The 17,349-nt window shown below is 43.3% G+C and overlaps 1 protein-coding gene across 2 annotated transcripts in view; it reads left to right on the top strand.

The window, feature by feature from the left end:
• The window catches only part of LOC127610425 (homeobox protein Meis1), an 87,644-nt gene that overhangs the window by 57,763 nt on the left and 12,532 nt on the right, over positions 1–17,349 (top strand). For both annotated transcript variants that reach the window (XM_052080593.1, XM_052080592.1), the window contains exon 9: positions 7,002–7,078. In XM_052080593.1, coding sequence (XP_051936553.1) covers positions 7,002–7,078 — 77 coding nt within the window. The remainder of the gene's footprint in view (positions 1–7,001; positions 7,079–17,349) is intronic.

Raw genomic sequence — 17,349 nt, 5'->3', positions numbered from 1 at the left:
AACTATGGATGAATTGTTTAAAAAACTTTTTTTTTTACTTTTCTTGCCTTTGTTCAAAAGTAGGACGTTATTTCAAATTGAAAGTGCAGAAAAGGCACATACATAGAGACAACGATTGAATTTTTTGTTTGGTCGGTCGGAAAATGTATGTCCTGGTTTTCACCAGTTAAAAGAGGATGTTTGCAAATGTGTTCTTATGAAAAAAAAAACAAACCCAAAAGATAATCCAGTCTGCTTTCATTGAGGAATCAGGACATAGCAGCATATTTTCTGTTTAGAGGCTAAAATTCTGAGCATTTGGACCATTTCAAATGAAAAAAGATCCGTCAACGATTACATTGTGTTGGGTTTTTTTACACCCTGAACTGGTTGCCAGCCATTCGCAGGGCACACAGGAAGGCCGGAGCAGGAATCGCACCCTGCACCGCTGCGCTGCGAGGCTTGCGTGGTGTGCTAACCAGTCAACCAATCAGCTTTTGTTTATTTTACCTTTGTGTCTTTTTTCTGTGTATGTCATGTTACCATACTCAGTGGTGGGGAAAAAAAGTAAAAAGCCTCCAATCATAGAAAAATCTGCTCTAGTGTTTGTACTTTACTTCCCACCATTATGAAGCCCGATTTTGCACGGCATGGAGGGTGAATTAGAGAAACGCTGCCGATGATGATCAATTACCCAAGATGAGCTACGCTTTCCACACGCCGCTAACTCCATTTGTTTCCCAAAAGGCCACACAGCATTGAGGGAATTCCCTAAACCAACAAAAGCTGTTTTTTTTTGTTTTGTTTTTTTGCGAGGAAAAGCGCTCATTAATGCATGAAAAAATCTGTTCAACACCCCCCCATCTCCATGAGATATGGAGAAACACTCGATGACAAAGTGCCAATTGTTGAATTATTCATGTTACAAGCTCGGAGACGTCTAAGCGCATTTTTTTTTTGTTATTATTTTTTGCGTGTCCTCTGTTATGCTGCATTGGAGTTGGCCCCAATCAGAGGGAATTATGTTTGGGGAGGGCCCTTTTTTTCTTGTTTTGCTCACTCTTTCTTTCGCTTCAATCCTGTCTTTTTCTCCCTGGCCGTGTTTGTGGGGTTCCCCCTCGCTTCCCTAATGAAGTCAGTGGAATGTAACCAGATGTCGACAGACACGTCCGACCAGGCTTGTGTACACTACCTTAAACCAGAAAGCAGTACTTGAGTAAAAGTAAGAGCAATTTCTAACTAAATAACTTTGTAAGAAGTCAGTCACATTCTACAATATGACTGAAACTCTTAAAGTATCAGATATTTGTTACCAAAAATACAAATAGTTTATTGCTAAATTGAAATCAAATGTTCACTCATTTGTACTCAACGTTAGGTATTTATTATTCTGTCAGCTTTCAGTTTTACTCCACTCAATTTTCATCAATAAAATGTGTGCTTTGGTTTTAGAAAATGATTCGTAATCACATCTTCTGACAGCAAATGTACTTAGTAGTAAAAGTAAAAGTATTAATAGAAAGCGAGTGGTTAGAAATTTTCAGGTAGCGCCGTTTGATAGAGGACGGATATGCAAAATGTGCTTCCAAAAAAGCGGGCAATATTTCCAGTACATCAAATTTGATAGTAACCTTCATGAATTAATACAAGGCTGTTTCAAAATGAACGTTTTGTAAGTAGCTTCTGGAGTTAGCGCGTCTATAACTGGTGAAGTACTGTAAATGCTATCGTCCTGTTAAGGTGGATATCAAGCTAAAGGCTAATTACAGTCATGAAACCAGTTTGGGGAAATTTATCAAAGTAAAAGGATACAATTTATTTAGGAAAGGCACAGGATATACCAAAAAATCTACTTAAGTACATTGACAAAGTGTTTTTTTCCCCTCCCGTTACAAAACTGTGTGCAGCTAGAAGACGACTGAACAGGAAGCAAATGTGGGGAGCGCGCACATCTTATTTTGGAAAGTCTACACTTGCTCAGAGTTTTGGCATAACAATGTGCTCACCTCCACAAATATATAAGGCAACCTCACACTGGCCTGGCAGCCCTCGCAGTAAACAGTGCGTTCCTGAATGTGTGTGTATATGTGTGTGTATCTAACCCTCGGGCCAAAAAAAAAAAAAAAAAAGCCCCCCCCCCAGATTAGCTGTCTGGGAGCGAGCCCGTTGCTCGGCTTGTCTCTCACCTGCCAAGTCAACAAGAGGAATCAACGTCCCGCTTGTGGATTGTTTACAAAAGTCTCTCCGAGGCGGCCATTCGGGGCATGCTAGCACTTGTCAGCGTAACACCATTTTGATCCTGCTGGGGAACCCCAGTGTAAAAGGGGTCACGGGCCAAGCAAAAATTGAGTCAATTGGTAGTGTGCTCAAGAAGTTAGCATTAGCCAGTGAATATGCAGAAGTGGGGAAAGTACTCTGAATCTGTACTTGTGGAGAAGTACAGATATTTTTGTGGGGGGGAAAAAACTGATCGAAGTTCTGTCCAAACTCTGAAATGTACCATTCACAGCCTGAAAGGTACTGCAGTAAAATATGAACGATATGAATCAATCCCCCCCACTGCCCCCATCCTTGCGCAACGCTTTTTAAAAGATAGTGCGCCATGTCGAGGCAGCACACAGGCTAGGGGCGATTAAAATAGAAAAGATGCACGGCGCTGTCGCCACCACGCTAACAAGCGAGGAGGCAAGACGAGGATGGAGTTCAACAGACGAGGAGATGTCGTATGACGTTAAAAAAAAACGCGTGCATGTACGCCATTTTAAACATCACAGACGGGTGGGAAGTTGACTGGATTTGGTGACATCAGCGCTTATGTTTCTTGTCAAAGTCTATTTTCGGTACTCCTGGGGGGGGGGGCGTTGTTTGTGCTGACACGGCAAGATGAAAACGGTGAAATAATCCTCCTCACTGTAAACTGGAGCATCACCGCAGCAAAAATAAAAAGTCGTTTTAACATGTGACACTTAGCTCCCTGCAGGTAGGAACGTGGTTTTATTGCAGCATTATGAAAATGTGACACGTACGTAATTATTAATTTTCCAGTAACTTTTATGAAAGGATTTTTTTTTCTATTAATATGTTAAGCCTGTGGGCTCGTATCCTTTCTGATACTGGATCAGGGAGGAATGTTTCCGCCAGGACTCAAATTGTGAAAAGACAAAAGTAAGTCCCCTAATAAAAGGCGAAGAATTTGCTGAGTGGGTTTTGTATTTGTTGTCCATTTGTTGTTAGCTAGCAGGCCACTTCCTGGTTTTAGTTTGTGGGATCGTACCATTGTGGTTCCTAGAGTAGGGAGAAGTGTCTCCTCCTTGTCTCAAAACAGTGACAACATTATGTACTCTCATGAAACTGAATGTGAATGATATCATGAATTGTCTTTGTTGTTGTTGTTATCGTACATTCATTGTTTGTTAGTAATTCACATACAAATGTTACAAAGTAGGATCATACCATTGTTTTCATTTGTTTGTTGCGTTGACCAGCTCATTCGGGATCAATATTCATCTGGCAACATGACAGTAGCATAATATTTTTAAATAAAATAAATCATACTCATCCGAAACGTTGATTATTCAATGTATTAATATGCGCAGATCGCTACAGATGTGGCTTACTCTAATCAACCAATCGGAGGCTGGAAAAACGCTGCCGTTGTTGTTGGCCAGCTCAACTGGCCTTGTCAGAATGGATTTTAAATCTCATGCTTCAAGAAATAGTCCCAATCCCTAATGCATTTCTAAGCTAAATTGGCCTCCACTGCTGATTCTGGAGGCCCTGGGCAGATTAGATTAACATAGCAACACATAGAGGCCAAGATCTGATTGGACAAAAATATCTCAGCCGCATCCAAGAGAAATACGATTTTGGACTCATCTCCCCTTTTTGTTTTTTGTTTTTTCTTGCCAAAACTCAAACATATACATGAGCTGTGAATCTGCAAAGGCCTTGGTGGAGGTCTGCACCTTTCCCCGTTGTAGTTTGATTTGGCAAAGGCCCACTTACTTATATTAACAGGCAAAATAGCACAAGAGTCAGACTGATAAGATGAGGGAAAACATAACCCTCCCTCGCGTTCCTCCCCTCTGTCCTGGCAGCCACATGCTTGCAGCGAGCAGGCTGCGAGTTCTCATGAAAGCGGTTGTATATTTGGAAAAGACGTATCATTAAGATAGAGCAGAGGGAGCGAGGAGGAGGAGGAGGAGGAGGGGAGGATGCGCCGAAACTTTCCATCTGCTGCTTTCAAGAACACGTCCCCCCCCCCCCCCCCCCCCCCCCTCTCGCTCTCTCGGCACGCTGAATCCAAGCCAAAGGCCATTAGGAGACGCAGTATCACACACCATATTAAAACTTCACAGTTGGGACAGATTGGAGTTCGTTTGGCCCGCTACAAAAGCATGAGGGGAGGATAAAAACACATTGTGTGCTACGGTGTACTGTTTACGTGGGGGGGGGTTGTAATTATTTGTACAGTTTTGACTTGGCGTTGTTTCATTCTGTTTGCTAATTTAGGATGCCGACGTGCGTTTCATCACAAATTCAAATTCTATGGCGGCCTTTCCTCAAACCTCATAGTTTAGTTTTAGCCGTCTATCAACTACTTCGTTTGCATGTTTTAAATTTTTTTTTTTTAGAGTTTGTGCGGATGTGTGTCTGGATGTAAAAGCTTGTCCACCTCTTGCAGAATGTTATAAAGTCTGGTCCCAAAGAAGCCGCAGGATGTGTGTCCGTATGCGAAGCGTAGCCACGCAAACAAGCTGCATTTGTTCTGCGCGGGTGTAGCCTGTGGCGTGGACCCCTCCCTCTCGCCCCCACACCCACCCCAATGCCTCCCATAATATACCACGAGTGAGACTCTCCTGCATTGGCCGCACTTGACTTTTGTTCTCTCTACCGGATGACGTATCATCATACGCTCACATGACGAGCTCCGACATGCTAGCTACATCGTTTGTACCGAAGCAAAAGTCCAAACAATTGCGTATTAGGACGTCCGATGCATGCAGACGGCAGAGAGGCGCCCCCATATCAGTTGTTCTTGTGTACCTTTGTTGTTGAAACTGTCTTCTTTTTACATCTTATGATTTTCCTGTATAGAACGTTTTGCACGCAGCATAGCAAGTTACCGCATTAAACCCGTTAAGAAGTGTAACTTCCTCATGTTGTAGCCGCAATCTGTCAATGAAGAGAGTGCAGCCCATCTTCAGGCTGGTGGCCGACATAGCTTGTAGCATGCTTATGGCAGTATTTCAAACTTGATAACTCATTTTTGTAATAATTCTGACTCACTACTGTATTTTAGTATTTATTACAGACTGCCTAGTCTGGATATGTGACAATTTCCCTTCTTGGTTTTGTGACATATGGTGATGCCCCCCCCACCCCTTGATGTTGCTGGGGCGGCCCGGTGATCCAGTGGTTAGCGCGTCAACCTCACAGTGCAGAGGTACATGGTTCGATTCCGGCTCCGGCCTCTCTGCACCTGCCCTCGCGGGTTTTCTCCGGGTACTCCGCTTTCCTCACACATTCCAAAAAACATGCATGGCAGGCTGATTGGACGCTCTAAATTGTCCCTCGGTGGTGAGTGTGAGCGCGGATTGTTGTTCGTCTATGTGTGCCCTGCGATTGCCTGGCAAGCGGTTCAGGGTGTCCCCCGCCTACTGCCCGATTACGGTTGGGATAGGCTCCTGCAACCCCCGAGACCCTTGTGAGGATAAAGCGGATCAGAAAATGGCTGGATGGATGGATGATGTTGCTGGCAAACTATCTGGAGTTACTCTCACTCTAACTGCAATGTGCTTGTTTGAATACACACACACACACAAAACACAGGGTGGACAGCAGTTTAGCCAGAGGGGACAATGCAATTATAACTTAGCCTTCATGTATTCCCCCTCCTCCTCCTTCCCCATAGCCCATCACATGGACAAGGGGAATGCTGGAAGGCGAGGGAGGTTGGGGGGTGGGGGGTGACGAGCGAGGCTCCCCTCTGCTGTCTGCCGCCCTTCAAACAAAACAGGCATGTTCATTGTGTGGCATGAAAGCCTTAAAAAAAAAAAAGAGAGAGAAATAAACATGCTGGCGCCATACCAATTTTACACATCCGATTGTTGTGATCTGTGAGTCGCTCGGCGTGTGTCGGCATACTTTCCGTGTGTCATATTTGATTATGTATTGAAAGGATGCTTAAACAGACTTCTCGCCGGAAATATACACTTCTGATTGGGATGTTGAAATACACGACGCCCAAATATAAACGGAGTGCGATTTCACATGCTTGATCATGATTTGAATTGTGAACACATGCTTGGTAATGGGATGATGATTTATGCAAAAAATACAAGACTGAATATCGAAGGAAGTGTCATTTCATGGCATTAATACAATCATAAATTTAGGCCAACTCCAGGCACGGATATGAGTTTGAATCGCTATTGCTGTTATTTTGATTTGTTTTGTTTTCTCCTGCGTGTGAGTTCAGTTGAGTCTCAACAAGGGTGATTTCACATACTAGAAACTGTCACAAATTTAGCAAAGTTCCTTCACTTTATGGCTTGGTGGAGGTCTCCGTCCAATCACTCTCAAAGTCAAACCCGAGTGCACGAACATTTGGGCGTGAATATTGTATGAATTAGATTCGCTTAATAATTCATTTGAACCTTAGGGTAGGATGATTATACAACATACATCTTCAATGATTTTTTTTTTCTAAAAACAAGTTGGAATTTATGATGGATTTTCTCTAATCAAGAATGATACGTTTACAGTACAGGCTCAAATATATGCATACGTTGATGTCAATCTTTTAACGGGTGTTAAGTAGGAAAGTTCTAGAATGTCTTTGAACTTGACAAGCCATCGTTGGATCAAGCAATTTTCAGAACCATCTGAGAAGCCAAAGAAGTTACAGAACATATTCCAATCATGATGCAACGTTCAACAAGAGGCAACGTTCGCGTGAGCCCACCCGACCGAAAAAGCAGGGAGTGAACTCAAGTGCGCTTATTTCTTTTTTGCCGTAGCACCCGTACCCGTCAGAGGAACAGAAGAAGCAGCTGGCACAAGACACGGGCCTCACCATCCTACAAGTCAACAACTGGTAAGAGAAGCTCAACATCACGCGTATACGATCTCATCCTTCCCTCAGGCCACGCCGGCTGCCGGTGATCAGAATTAATACCGCCACTCCAACATCAGCCCCCCCGCCCACTTCCCCAATCCTCCGCCTCCACTCGTTCCCAAACACAGTCCCACTACGCTTACGGAATCACGCTGGTGTGGATCAATCCAGACAGATATGGCCTGAAGTCATTTTCCGAAAAGCAGCGTTCATTAAGAGTCAAGCAAGCTTTGGAAAGCATTCAAAATAAAATAATCAGGCGTGCAAAAAGTTAGCAGGTTAGCACGGAACATGTGCAGTTTTTAACATGGGCTCATTTTCACATCGTGAATGCTACACGTTGAAACCCCCTCCCCCCCCCCCCCCCCACTTGTCTGTGCGATGTTTAAATTAGCTTAATTGCTTTGTTTTATATGGGCTTTTTTTATTGTTGTTTTGATTTCTTAAAGCAAAAAAAATCTAAATTGACCATGGATGATGATTAGCTGGTTAGCTTAGCTCCATATCAATTACGGAGCTAGCGTCAGGGTCATCTGTCATTGAAACAATCTTCTCCTGGGCTTGATTAAGATTGCCCAATTTCAATTCCCAGAGAGTTTTCCATTCACATTTTTTTGTGTGTGTTTTCAAGAGATTCGATGAGACAAAATATGTTGTGAATAGATTTTTTTTCCAAAAGCCTTCTCCTACGTGGACTCAAAATTGTTGACCGTTAATGATATTTCTTGGAAGATTCACAACCTATCTGCTTAAGGAATTCTTCATAGTCTTCATTAAGATTCTTCCCTTGCTAGTTAGCTTTGCTTTTAGCGACCTTTTTTTTTTTTTTAATTGGCCTCCAAGTTTGATGCAAAGCAATGTTTATAACCTGACCTCGCTTTGGGAAACGATAGAGCGACATTGTTCTGTCTTTGCGACAAGCTTCTCTTGCTGGATTTACACTTTTCCAAATCAGAGGCTTTCTTCAAATGTTTGTTTATGCACATGTCCTTCCAAATGTTTCCAATTTGAGTCCGTCCGAATCCTTGCATCTGTTTCCCTCTTCACACTTTACCTCTAAAGTGTTGACCGTTGATTAGATTTCTTTGAAGATTTGCGCCGTTTCTGCTTAAAAATTCACTGTATTATTTAGTAAGATTCTCCACTAGCTTGTTAGCTTAGCTCGAAGGGGCCTCTTTCTTTTTTTTCCCACCTTTATTTTAATTGGGTGCAGAGTTTGACTCAAAACGAAGCTTTTAACCTGAGGTAGCGTCGGGGGGGAAAAGGTAGAAAGAGGGTCGTCTTCTCCTGGTCTTATCAGAGAGATGCCTATCAGCACACGCTCGCCGTGATTAGCCGCGGCTAATTAAAGGTTCTGGTGCGGTCCGGCTAAGCGTGGCCCCCATTTGATCTGGGAGAGAAAAAAAAAAACGAAGGCTGAAAAGCGAGGGAGAGCCAAATTGAGATGAAAAGAGGGAAAGAGGAGAAGATAAGCAGGGAGGAGAGGAGATTAATCCCTCTAATGATGTTAACATGATGCCCGCCTTTGTTCAACGGGAAGAGCTCCAGAGACAGGCGGCAGATTAGCATGCCAGGCAGTCTATGGAGAATTCATCACACACACACACACACACACACAAAGGGGTGGAACAAGTACCGCAGGGAGGCCCATGTGGTGGTTATCACATCAGGTGACCTCGCTGAAGTCCATCAGGGGATCAATTCTTTTAGCACAGATAAAAGCTGGTCTGTGTGTGCTGCCCGAATCGCCTTTTGAAGTCCTCCACCGGCTTGAAAAACCCTCACCAATTTCGGAAACTGCGTGTGTCCAGGTGAACACGAACCCCTCCAAAATTCACTCAGTAGCGCCCCCTAGAAAAGTGGCAAACATTCTCCCTTGAGACAAATTTTGCAGAGTGATTGGACGTTTGGTTCGTCATAAGAGCACACACAGAAAACGTCTCAGGGACCCATTGATAAGGAAAAGGTATACTTGATGTTTTTTTTTTTTTAAACAGCATATTGTCAAAAGGGCGAGACACACAACCTAAAAGTGTGTGTGTGTGTGAACAGCATGTACATCGTGGGAGGGTAATCTCTGATCACATTCGTGTGAGGGTAACCGGGGGTGGTTAATCTAGAAGGTATTAGCTGTTAAAGCCAACATGCCCGGATCCTACTGCCCCCTCACATTGTGCAAATGTGCGTGTCTCTGTGAGTGTTGTTGTTGTTGTGATTCCATGCACTGTGGCAGTGAAGCACACAACAACAATAACAAGAGCAAGCAAGGTTAGATGAGAGAGTGAGAGAGAGAGAACTGACATTTTGCCGGCATGTTGTTGTGTTGTCGTGCTGTCCTGGAAGCTCTGTTTCCATTGGATGTCGCCATAGCAACCCCCCGGTGATATTACCGCCTGACCCCTCTGATTTGGTGGAGTCAATTTGTCTGGCTGCCGCTCATTCACACTCACACACACACACTCACGATACACACTGAGAGCAATGTAAAAGAGCCGCTCAGACGTTTTCCTCGATGATGATGACTGATGGAAAATTTCTACTTTCATCGATCAGTTTTTGTCAGAATGTTTGTCATGTTTCTGAATAAGAAAAATAGCACTGTGCCTTGTTGAACCTAACAAAAACATCATGACATGATCAAATAGAAAAAAAACGATTCAAATGTTTTGCTTCAATTCAATTCAATTGTGCTGCTCCCTCTGGTGTGCACATCTTGACCACCTGGGGGCAGTACAATGCAGACATATTGATGTGATGTCCAGGAAGCAGGTTTCGGCTCCTCATTCAGCTGTAATATCGATAATATCGGTTGCTCTTCGCAGAGGACAAAGGAATATGCCTGTGAATGTTACGATATTGTCACGCCACATATGTTGCACTATCGTTTGTGTTCAAAGTTCCGTTTTCTAACATTGTGATGCCGATGCCATTCACTAGTTTGTCTATGGTCTTTTCTCCATAGTGTATTAGCATTGCGCTAGTAGACAGCAAAGCAAAGTTATGTGGTTCGTGTAAATACACGTCCTTTTCCGTCAAGTCATTTGTAATTAGGATATGAAGTCATCGATGTTATTCAGATCTGCGAGATGTTATTGAATTTTAACTCTAACAATGACACATCCCGGCCCGCCATGTCCCTCGCTTGCACTCGGGCACCGCGCGGATGTGTTAACACACGTCGCTGTGTATTATTGATGAGCCGGCAGCAGTAGTGGAGCTCGGCAGATTAAATAAAAAATGCTAAAGGCCGACGAGGGGTGCAGATCGCTCATGAATTATTGGCGCTGCGACGCCACACCAGGGAGGGTTCCCCCTTTTGAACGGAGGGGAGGGAGGAACATTTTACACCACCGCCATGTCCTGAAGGGGCCCTGCACAGTCATGTGAACAGTCGGTGCCAAACCGCCGGTTAGCCGTCGGTTAGCTTCTTGACTGACTAAAATTTCAAACATATTTAGGGATTATTTAACGAAAACCCCCTGAGGAAATAATGGAAATAGAAATACGGTATACGTTTGAGAAAGGCACCGTGACCGACGCTACCACATGACTCGAGTTGAACATCAGTTGCTTTTTTTTAATGATGCTCACCATTCACTGTCGTCCTTTCTCAAGCTCAAGTGCACCTTGGACAGAAGTGATGTCCCACTTGTGTTCTCAGGAACACACTAGCCACACAAGTTAATGAACAAAGCAACTTTGACTGTCGCAAATTGTTTTAATTACGCGCAGACATTTACCGTACACATGCTAATATTTCCCGAGTCCATTGTGTGCTGTCATTGTTATCACGACCTTGCGGCGTGCCGTTCATTCCCCGTCATTAGGCACCTGTAGCGGGAACTCACTCACACACCAGGAAGAGATGCTTGTATTGTAACACGCACGCAAACAAGCAGAGGAGATTTTCCCTAAGTTGCGCTTACATGCTCTGCTGATGCAAAAATCAATGCACGGGTCATCAGGTTTCTCCTTCCTGCGCGCAATTTAATCACGGACCTTTAAAAGGCGGCGTTTGAGCCATTGTTGGGTCAATAAGGCCGCTTTTAGCAACATCTTAAAAGCCGGGAGAAAGCGAGCGGAGGCTACTTCAGGCGGGAAGGGGCCATCACGGCGTTTCTGGAAGGATCAACACTGGAGAAAATCGCACTTCTTGTGTACACGATAGCGTTAAGAGACAACGCACACATCTTTGCCACATTTGTTTGTCCGCTATTATGTGGGGCGATATAAGTGGAACAAAAAAAAAGTATTTGTTTTTAGAGGTGATTCAGGAAAACACATCTTGGTGCAGGTCTGAGAAGTTCCTTTTATTTATCAGGGAAGAAATATAATTATCTAATTGATGATATATGTATGTATGTGAAGACACTGATCATGTTAATATTTCCCCAAAATTAGGAAAGAGATCTGTTCTGGTGATTTTAATTTTTAAATTAAATTCCCTAACAAAACTAGAAAATTATAACGTCCCATCACCGGTGAGTTGTTTTTAGAACATGCTCACAGACCATACATGTGGTCCTTGGGGACCACCTGGTGCCCATGGGCACTATGTTGGTGACTTCTAATCTATAGTATTGATCTCCTGTATTTACAGCGTCTATCTGTATTTCTGTGCATCGATAGTTTTAGGTCACTGATGTTGATCATTTCAGTTTTCGGTCATCTACCCAAGTCATCTGAGCATGCCTTTTTTTGACTTTCCAAAGAAGTGTGACCCGATACATTGCCCATTCAGTGTACTTGTCTTCCTAGGAAGATTTGTTGATGCTTACTGACTTAGACGTCAGAAGAGAGCGGTGGAGCTGGTTTTATTACATTTCCGCCAGCGGGAGGGAGGGGGAAAAAAGGCGAGCTTGACTTCTGGCTTATCAGGATTTGAAATCAGGTCCCGGGGAATCCCTCGGCCTGGCTGATGCTATCAGCCCGACAAGAACAATGATTGCGGCAAACCGTGAAAAGGACACTTTTGTCGAGACTAGTGCGAGGACAACTGGTTCAGTGAGTCAGGTGATCGGGCTCAGTTTTGCTCGCATGTATGTGTGTGTGTGTGTGTGTGTGAGTGTGTGTATATACACCAGGCAAAACTGACGAAAAAAAGTAGTGGTGTTGTGAGTGTAAAAAGTGCCTTTCCGTTTGTCGCCGTGTTTGTATGGGTGTGTGCATGCATGCATGTGGACTTTCCAAAATGGCACAAATGGCTATTTAATTCGGGTGGTGTCACGCAATGAGGCGAAAACGAGCACACGCCAACATTTGTGTGTGTATGTATAGTGTCATTCCGCGATTCGACAAGAATCCACAGTCTCATTTTTTACGTGTGGGGAAGAGCAAAAACTCTTCAGACTATGTCCACAAAATAAAGGGATTGCAGAGGTGGTGCCACACAAGGGTAGAAAAACCAGAGCGCAAACACAGCTAAATTTTGGGGCCGTTTGTAGGGTGGTGTCACACTAAAATAGAAACAACAACAACAACAACAACAACAGTATTTATAGAGCACTTTCAAACAGCCATCGCTGCATACAAAGTGCTGTACATGGAGCGATTTAACATATACAATAAACAGTAAGACGAATCAGTAATAAGTAATAAGTAATAAGGCGGTAGAAAGCACCAAGCAGTAAAATCAAGAGCAAATCTAAGTCATGCTGAGTCAAACGCCAAAGAATACAAGTGAGTTTTGAACAAATGACAGTACAGAGTCTAATTTTTCATTTGTGGGGACTAATCAAGGCGAAATGAGTTTGAATGTCAAGGTTGGTCCACACAAACACAGGAAGACAAGAACACACTGAAACGTGGTTTTCCCATCATGTCGACTCGAAAGAGCGGTGTCAGAACAAAGATAGAAAGACAAGAATACAAGTCAACTATTAAGTCTCGAACAAGCTTCTTTCATCTCAATCGAGTGTCCTACAGCCTTTTAGTCACGTCATGAAACTTACGTTCATTGTCATGAATCAGTGAAGTGTGTGTGTGTGTGTGTGTGTGGGGGGCGGGGGGGTTATGAATTCCTCTCCTCACTGCTCACAAATCATCTGCATCTTCACGGCGCACCAGCCCGCCAGCTCACGGCCTGGCCATGAAGCCAATTCATACCCATGCGCATTAAAACCGATACTGTCATTTTTTTGCACTATTAATAACTGGGCTGATTAGCAGAGGAATGTTTCCACATTAATCTGCGGACTTATGACCAATTTCAACATCGCGGATCGTCATGCTTGTCATGGACGAGGTAGAGGGTGTTACCTGCAAACTGCAAACCTATAAACAGACACACACGCACACACACTCATCAAAGGGCACACATATTTAACAGGCAAACTTGTTGTGAGGTGCGGTGGGGGTCACCTGGCTGGGCCCATGCCAGGCTGTTATTAGTCGGGAGGCCTCGGTGGCTGTGTTTAGACGTGAGCAGTATCTCATACACGCACGCACGCACGCACGCACACACACACCACACACACACACACACACACACACACACGCAGTTGGATCCAGCTCCTGCTAACAGGAGGCAGAGGATTACATGCATGCGGTGCGGGGAAACATAAGAAAAGTGTGAAATTTAAAAGGGGCTTTAAAGTGAGAGCTGCTGTGGGGGTCACCTAATTCCCCCCCCCCCCCCCCCCCCAGACACACACACACACACGCTCACACACTCTCTCTCTCTCATATGAAATACACGTACCATGCACGGCTGCAGTTCCATGCATCAGTTCGGCATCCGTTAGAACTGCAGTGAAACGAATGCTAAACTGGTTTTACAGAGCAAAAAGACAAGTTGGGCAACCACACGTGCGCACACACACACACACACACACACACACACACACACACACAGTTGTATACAACAGAATCCATGACAACCAACTGCTTGAAAAGTAAACATGACTCTTACCGGTCAAGACAATCCGCTGAAAGCAATTTTCCCCCCAAAGGAAATACAGAATTTAGGAGAAAATTGAAATAATGCGTTTCAGGGTCAGACTGTTGCTATTATGGAACTAGTTTATAACCGCGAAGTAATGTGTAAAAAAATATAATAATAATAATAATAATAAATGAATAAGCAGCGGTTATATTAAAATTCCAAAATAAAAGAAACTCAGCTCAGGCTGTAAACTGAGATCGGACATTGGGGCTCGGAGGGGTAAGGGGGGCAAGCCTGGGGTTTTGGAGCTTCTCCCAGCATGGCAAATTCTGTTGCTTTTTCCCTCCAATTTCGGTAAATGTATCCAGAAAATATCTATTTTTATTTTATTTTTATTGACCAAATGTATTCATCTATTTCTGTAATTCATTAATTGGTATTTTTCATTTGTTTGTCATTTAGTTTTATACTTGAAATTCAGCTGCTGTGGTTGGAATGACCCAAAAAAAAAAAAAACCTAGATGAGGTCCGGCCTATTTCGAATATTCCAGAAAACAAACGGGAAGTTGGACACATGAGTGCTACTCCCCACAAATGTCAGCACGTCTTTTCATGACACACACACACACACACACACACACACACACACACTTACACAGGCACGCACGCTGCTTGATTGCAGTTAGGCAAGTAGCCAGCTTGGGTCCCCATAGTAACCTCAACAACAAATTCACAACATGATCACATTTGCATGCAGTACCGTATATACAGGCACCATCAACATGTTGGCTGTAACTTTTTGGTGGCATTTTGTCCACATTGCACACATCCATACCTGTGTGTGAGGCAAATGAAGAGAAAAGCAGGAGGAGCCTTGGGGGGTGTTTTGTGATATGACCCCTCCCCCTGCCCCCCAAAAAAGAGGTACGGACTTCACGGGGCGCTGTTGCGCATACACCTCAATGTTTAAGAGTACAAAATAAACAAGTTGAGAGAAACTGACGCTGGTTTGTTTTCAACATGTGTGCAGTTTGAGAACTCTGTTGCTGCAAGTAATTGAGACACATTATAAACGTGACTCATCTAATTTGAAAATTGCCTCGGTTATGATGTTAATCAAACTAGCACAAAAGACATGATCGCTGTTTATTTTGTTTTTGACCGCGCGCGTGCGTGAGTGTGTGTGTGTTGAAGTGCGCGGGTGTGTCTTGTTCTTGTTGTTCCCTTGTCATGTTCTTGTGTACCATTGTTGACAAAGTGTCCTATTACAACTGGTATGTAGACAACTTATCCTCAGTCGATCGCTACAGTTCCAAATGATCGCGATACTATCCGTATCACAGTATCGTGATACTACTGGTATCGTAAAAGGATTGTGATGCTTTCGGTGTCGGTGGCAATGTATCATTCATGATGCTGTTGTATCACTGGCAAGACTATCGGTATTGGTTCAAAGTATCTTATCTGCATTTGTGATGAGTAGTGGTCTCAGTGGCAAAAGTATTTTTATTCTATTCAATCTTCAGTAAAGTTCCATTCTGCTGTCTATCATAGGCAAAGTATCACGGTACTATTGGTGTGAAGTTCTCAATCTTTGAATATATGATGATTGTATTAGTGTTGTTGGGAAAGTATCTCAATGTTATCGTTTCGGTAGAAAGCATCATGACGCTATCAGTTTTACGGTATTGCGATGGTATCAAGATATTGTGATGTTCTCTGCATCGTCAAAAGTACGATGTTCCTGTCGGTCGTCGGCAAAGTATTACGATAGCTTTTGTGCAAAGTAGCACAAAACTATCTGTGTAAGTATCGCAATACTATCTGTATCATTAGTAAAGTATCGTGATACTATCAGCACCAGATGTTTTTCAATCGGTGGCAAAGTATCACAAAACTATATCAGTATTTTTAGAGTGACGATGTTGATTCTGCGGCAATCGATGATAATATTGGTGGCAAAAAAGTGCATGGATGTCAAGTATCATGGTCAAAATATCGTGATACTTTGAACTATCGCGGTATCGCACAGCCATGTGCCTGCTTTGTTGTTCCTTAAGAAAAAAACGTGAACTTTTGTTGACCTTGTTATGTTCGGTTTCCACCCCTGATAGTGATTTTATGTTATGCCCAACTGCAAACGAAATTTGTCCATGAGTGTGACAGACTGGCTACTTTCTTTACTCTATGTTTGTGCGCGTGTATATTTCAACACGATGCTACTAAATCCCATCATGCGCAAGTGCTATTAAGCTAATAAATCATCTTTTTTTTTCCCTGGTAAAAGTTTAACCATTTTACTGTGACTTTGCATGTACAATGTGAGTGTGTGTGTGTGTTTGTGTGAGCAGGAAGCACATGTGGGCGAGGCGTTAATTGTGGTTTGAGGAGCAAACAATGGACGTCATCCACGCACTGACAAGTCGACGATAAGCGCCGATGCCGAGTCCTCGCCTTCTCCTTTTCCCTCTCTTAAATCACCTTGAGTGGCAGCCGGCGGGAGCGTGTGCGTGGTGGCCACCAGTTATTTCCAGCTCTCCGAGATTTTGAATATGCATCGTGCACCTCTGTTGGCGGGTGCCAAATAAGTCCTGCTCAGCCTGTGTGTGTGTGTGTGAGTGTGTAGCTATCTCCTAAAATAATATTGCTAGTGGGCTCTGTGTGTGTGTGTGCGGTGGAAAATGGATGGATGGATGGATGGATGGATAGGCTCTGTGTGTGTATGTGTGTATTTGTGTGTTAGGGTGTGTGCGTGTCTTGTGAATTGAAATGAGCGAGCTTGCCACGTAACCTTTTGTATCTCCAATCTGCATCTTTCCACCAGCTCATTATTAAATTACTTCGCAATCGGTCACACCAACGAGGCAGCTGATGAAAAAGACAATTTCTTGCTTTTAATTGGCCATTTCACGTGTGCCGCACGTACACCTGTGCGCTTGAGTGTGTGTATAGAAAGTGTGTGATGTAATGAGAATAGGCCATTAGCTTGGCAGTCACCCTCGGTTCCAGTGTCTTTTCAGACCAGATACGAGAAATCGCTGCAAGAGTCGAACACAATCTGATTTGTTTAAATTCCAATGTAATAATAATAATAATAATAATACATTTTATTTGTGGGCGCCTTTCTAGAAACTCAAGGACACCTTACAACAAGCAGTTAAAATCACGAGTACAATGTTAAAAAACTACATCAAATAAGATAAGAAAAAATACAACAAAATAAATAAATAAAACAATGGCTTTATGGTCTGAGTGAATAGGCTTGTCGAAACAGATGTGTTTTGAGGTAATACCCCCCCCCACCCCCTGCTGGGGAAATAATGGTAAGACATTATTATACAAAAAAAAAAAGAGAGACTGCAAACTA

This window comes from Hippocampus zosterae, chromosome 11 (assembly GCF_025434085.1).
Source record: "Hippocampus zosterae strain Florida chromosome 11, ASM2543408v3, whole genome shotgun sequence".
Classification (NCBI taxonomy): Eukaryota; Metazoa; Chordata; class Actinopteri; order Syngnathiformes; family Syngnathidae; genus Hippocampus; species Hippocampus zosterae.
The sequence above is the reverse complement of the archived record's forward strand: the minus strand, read 5'-3'. Positions and strand labels throughout refer to the sequence as shown.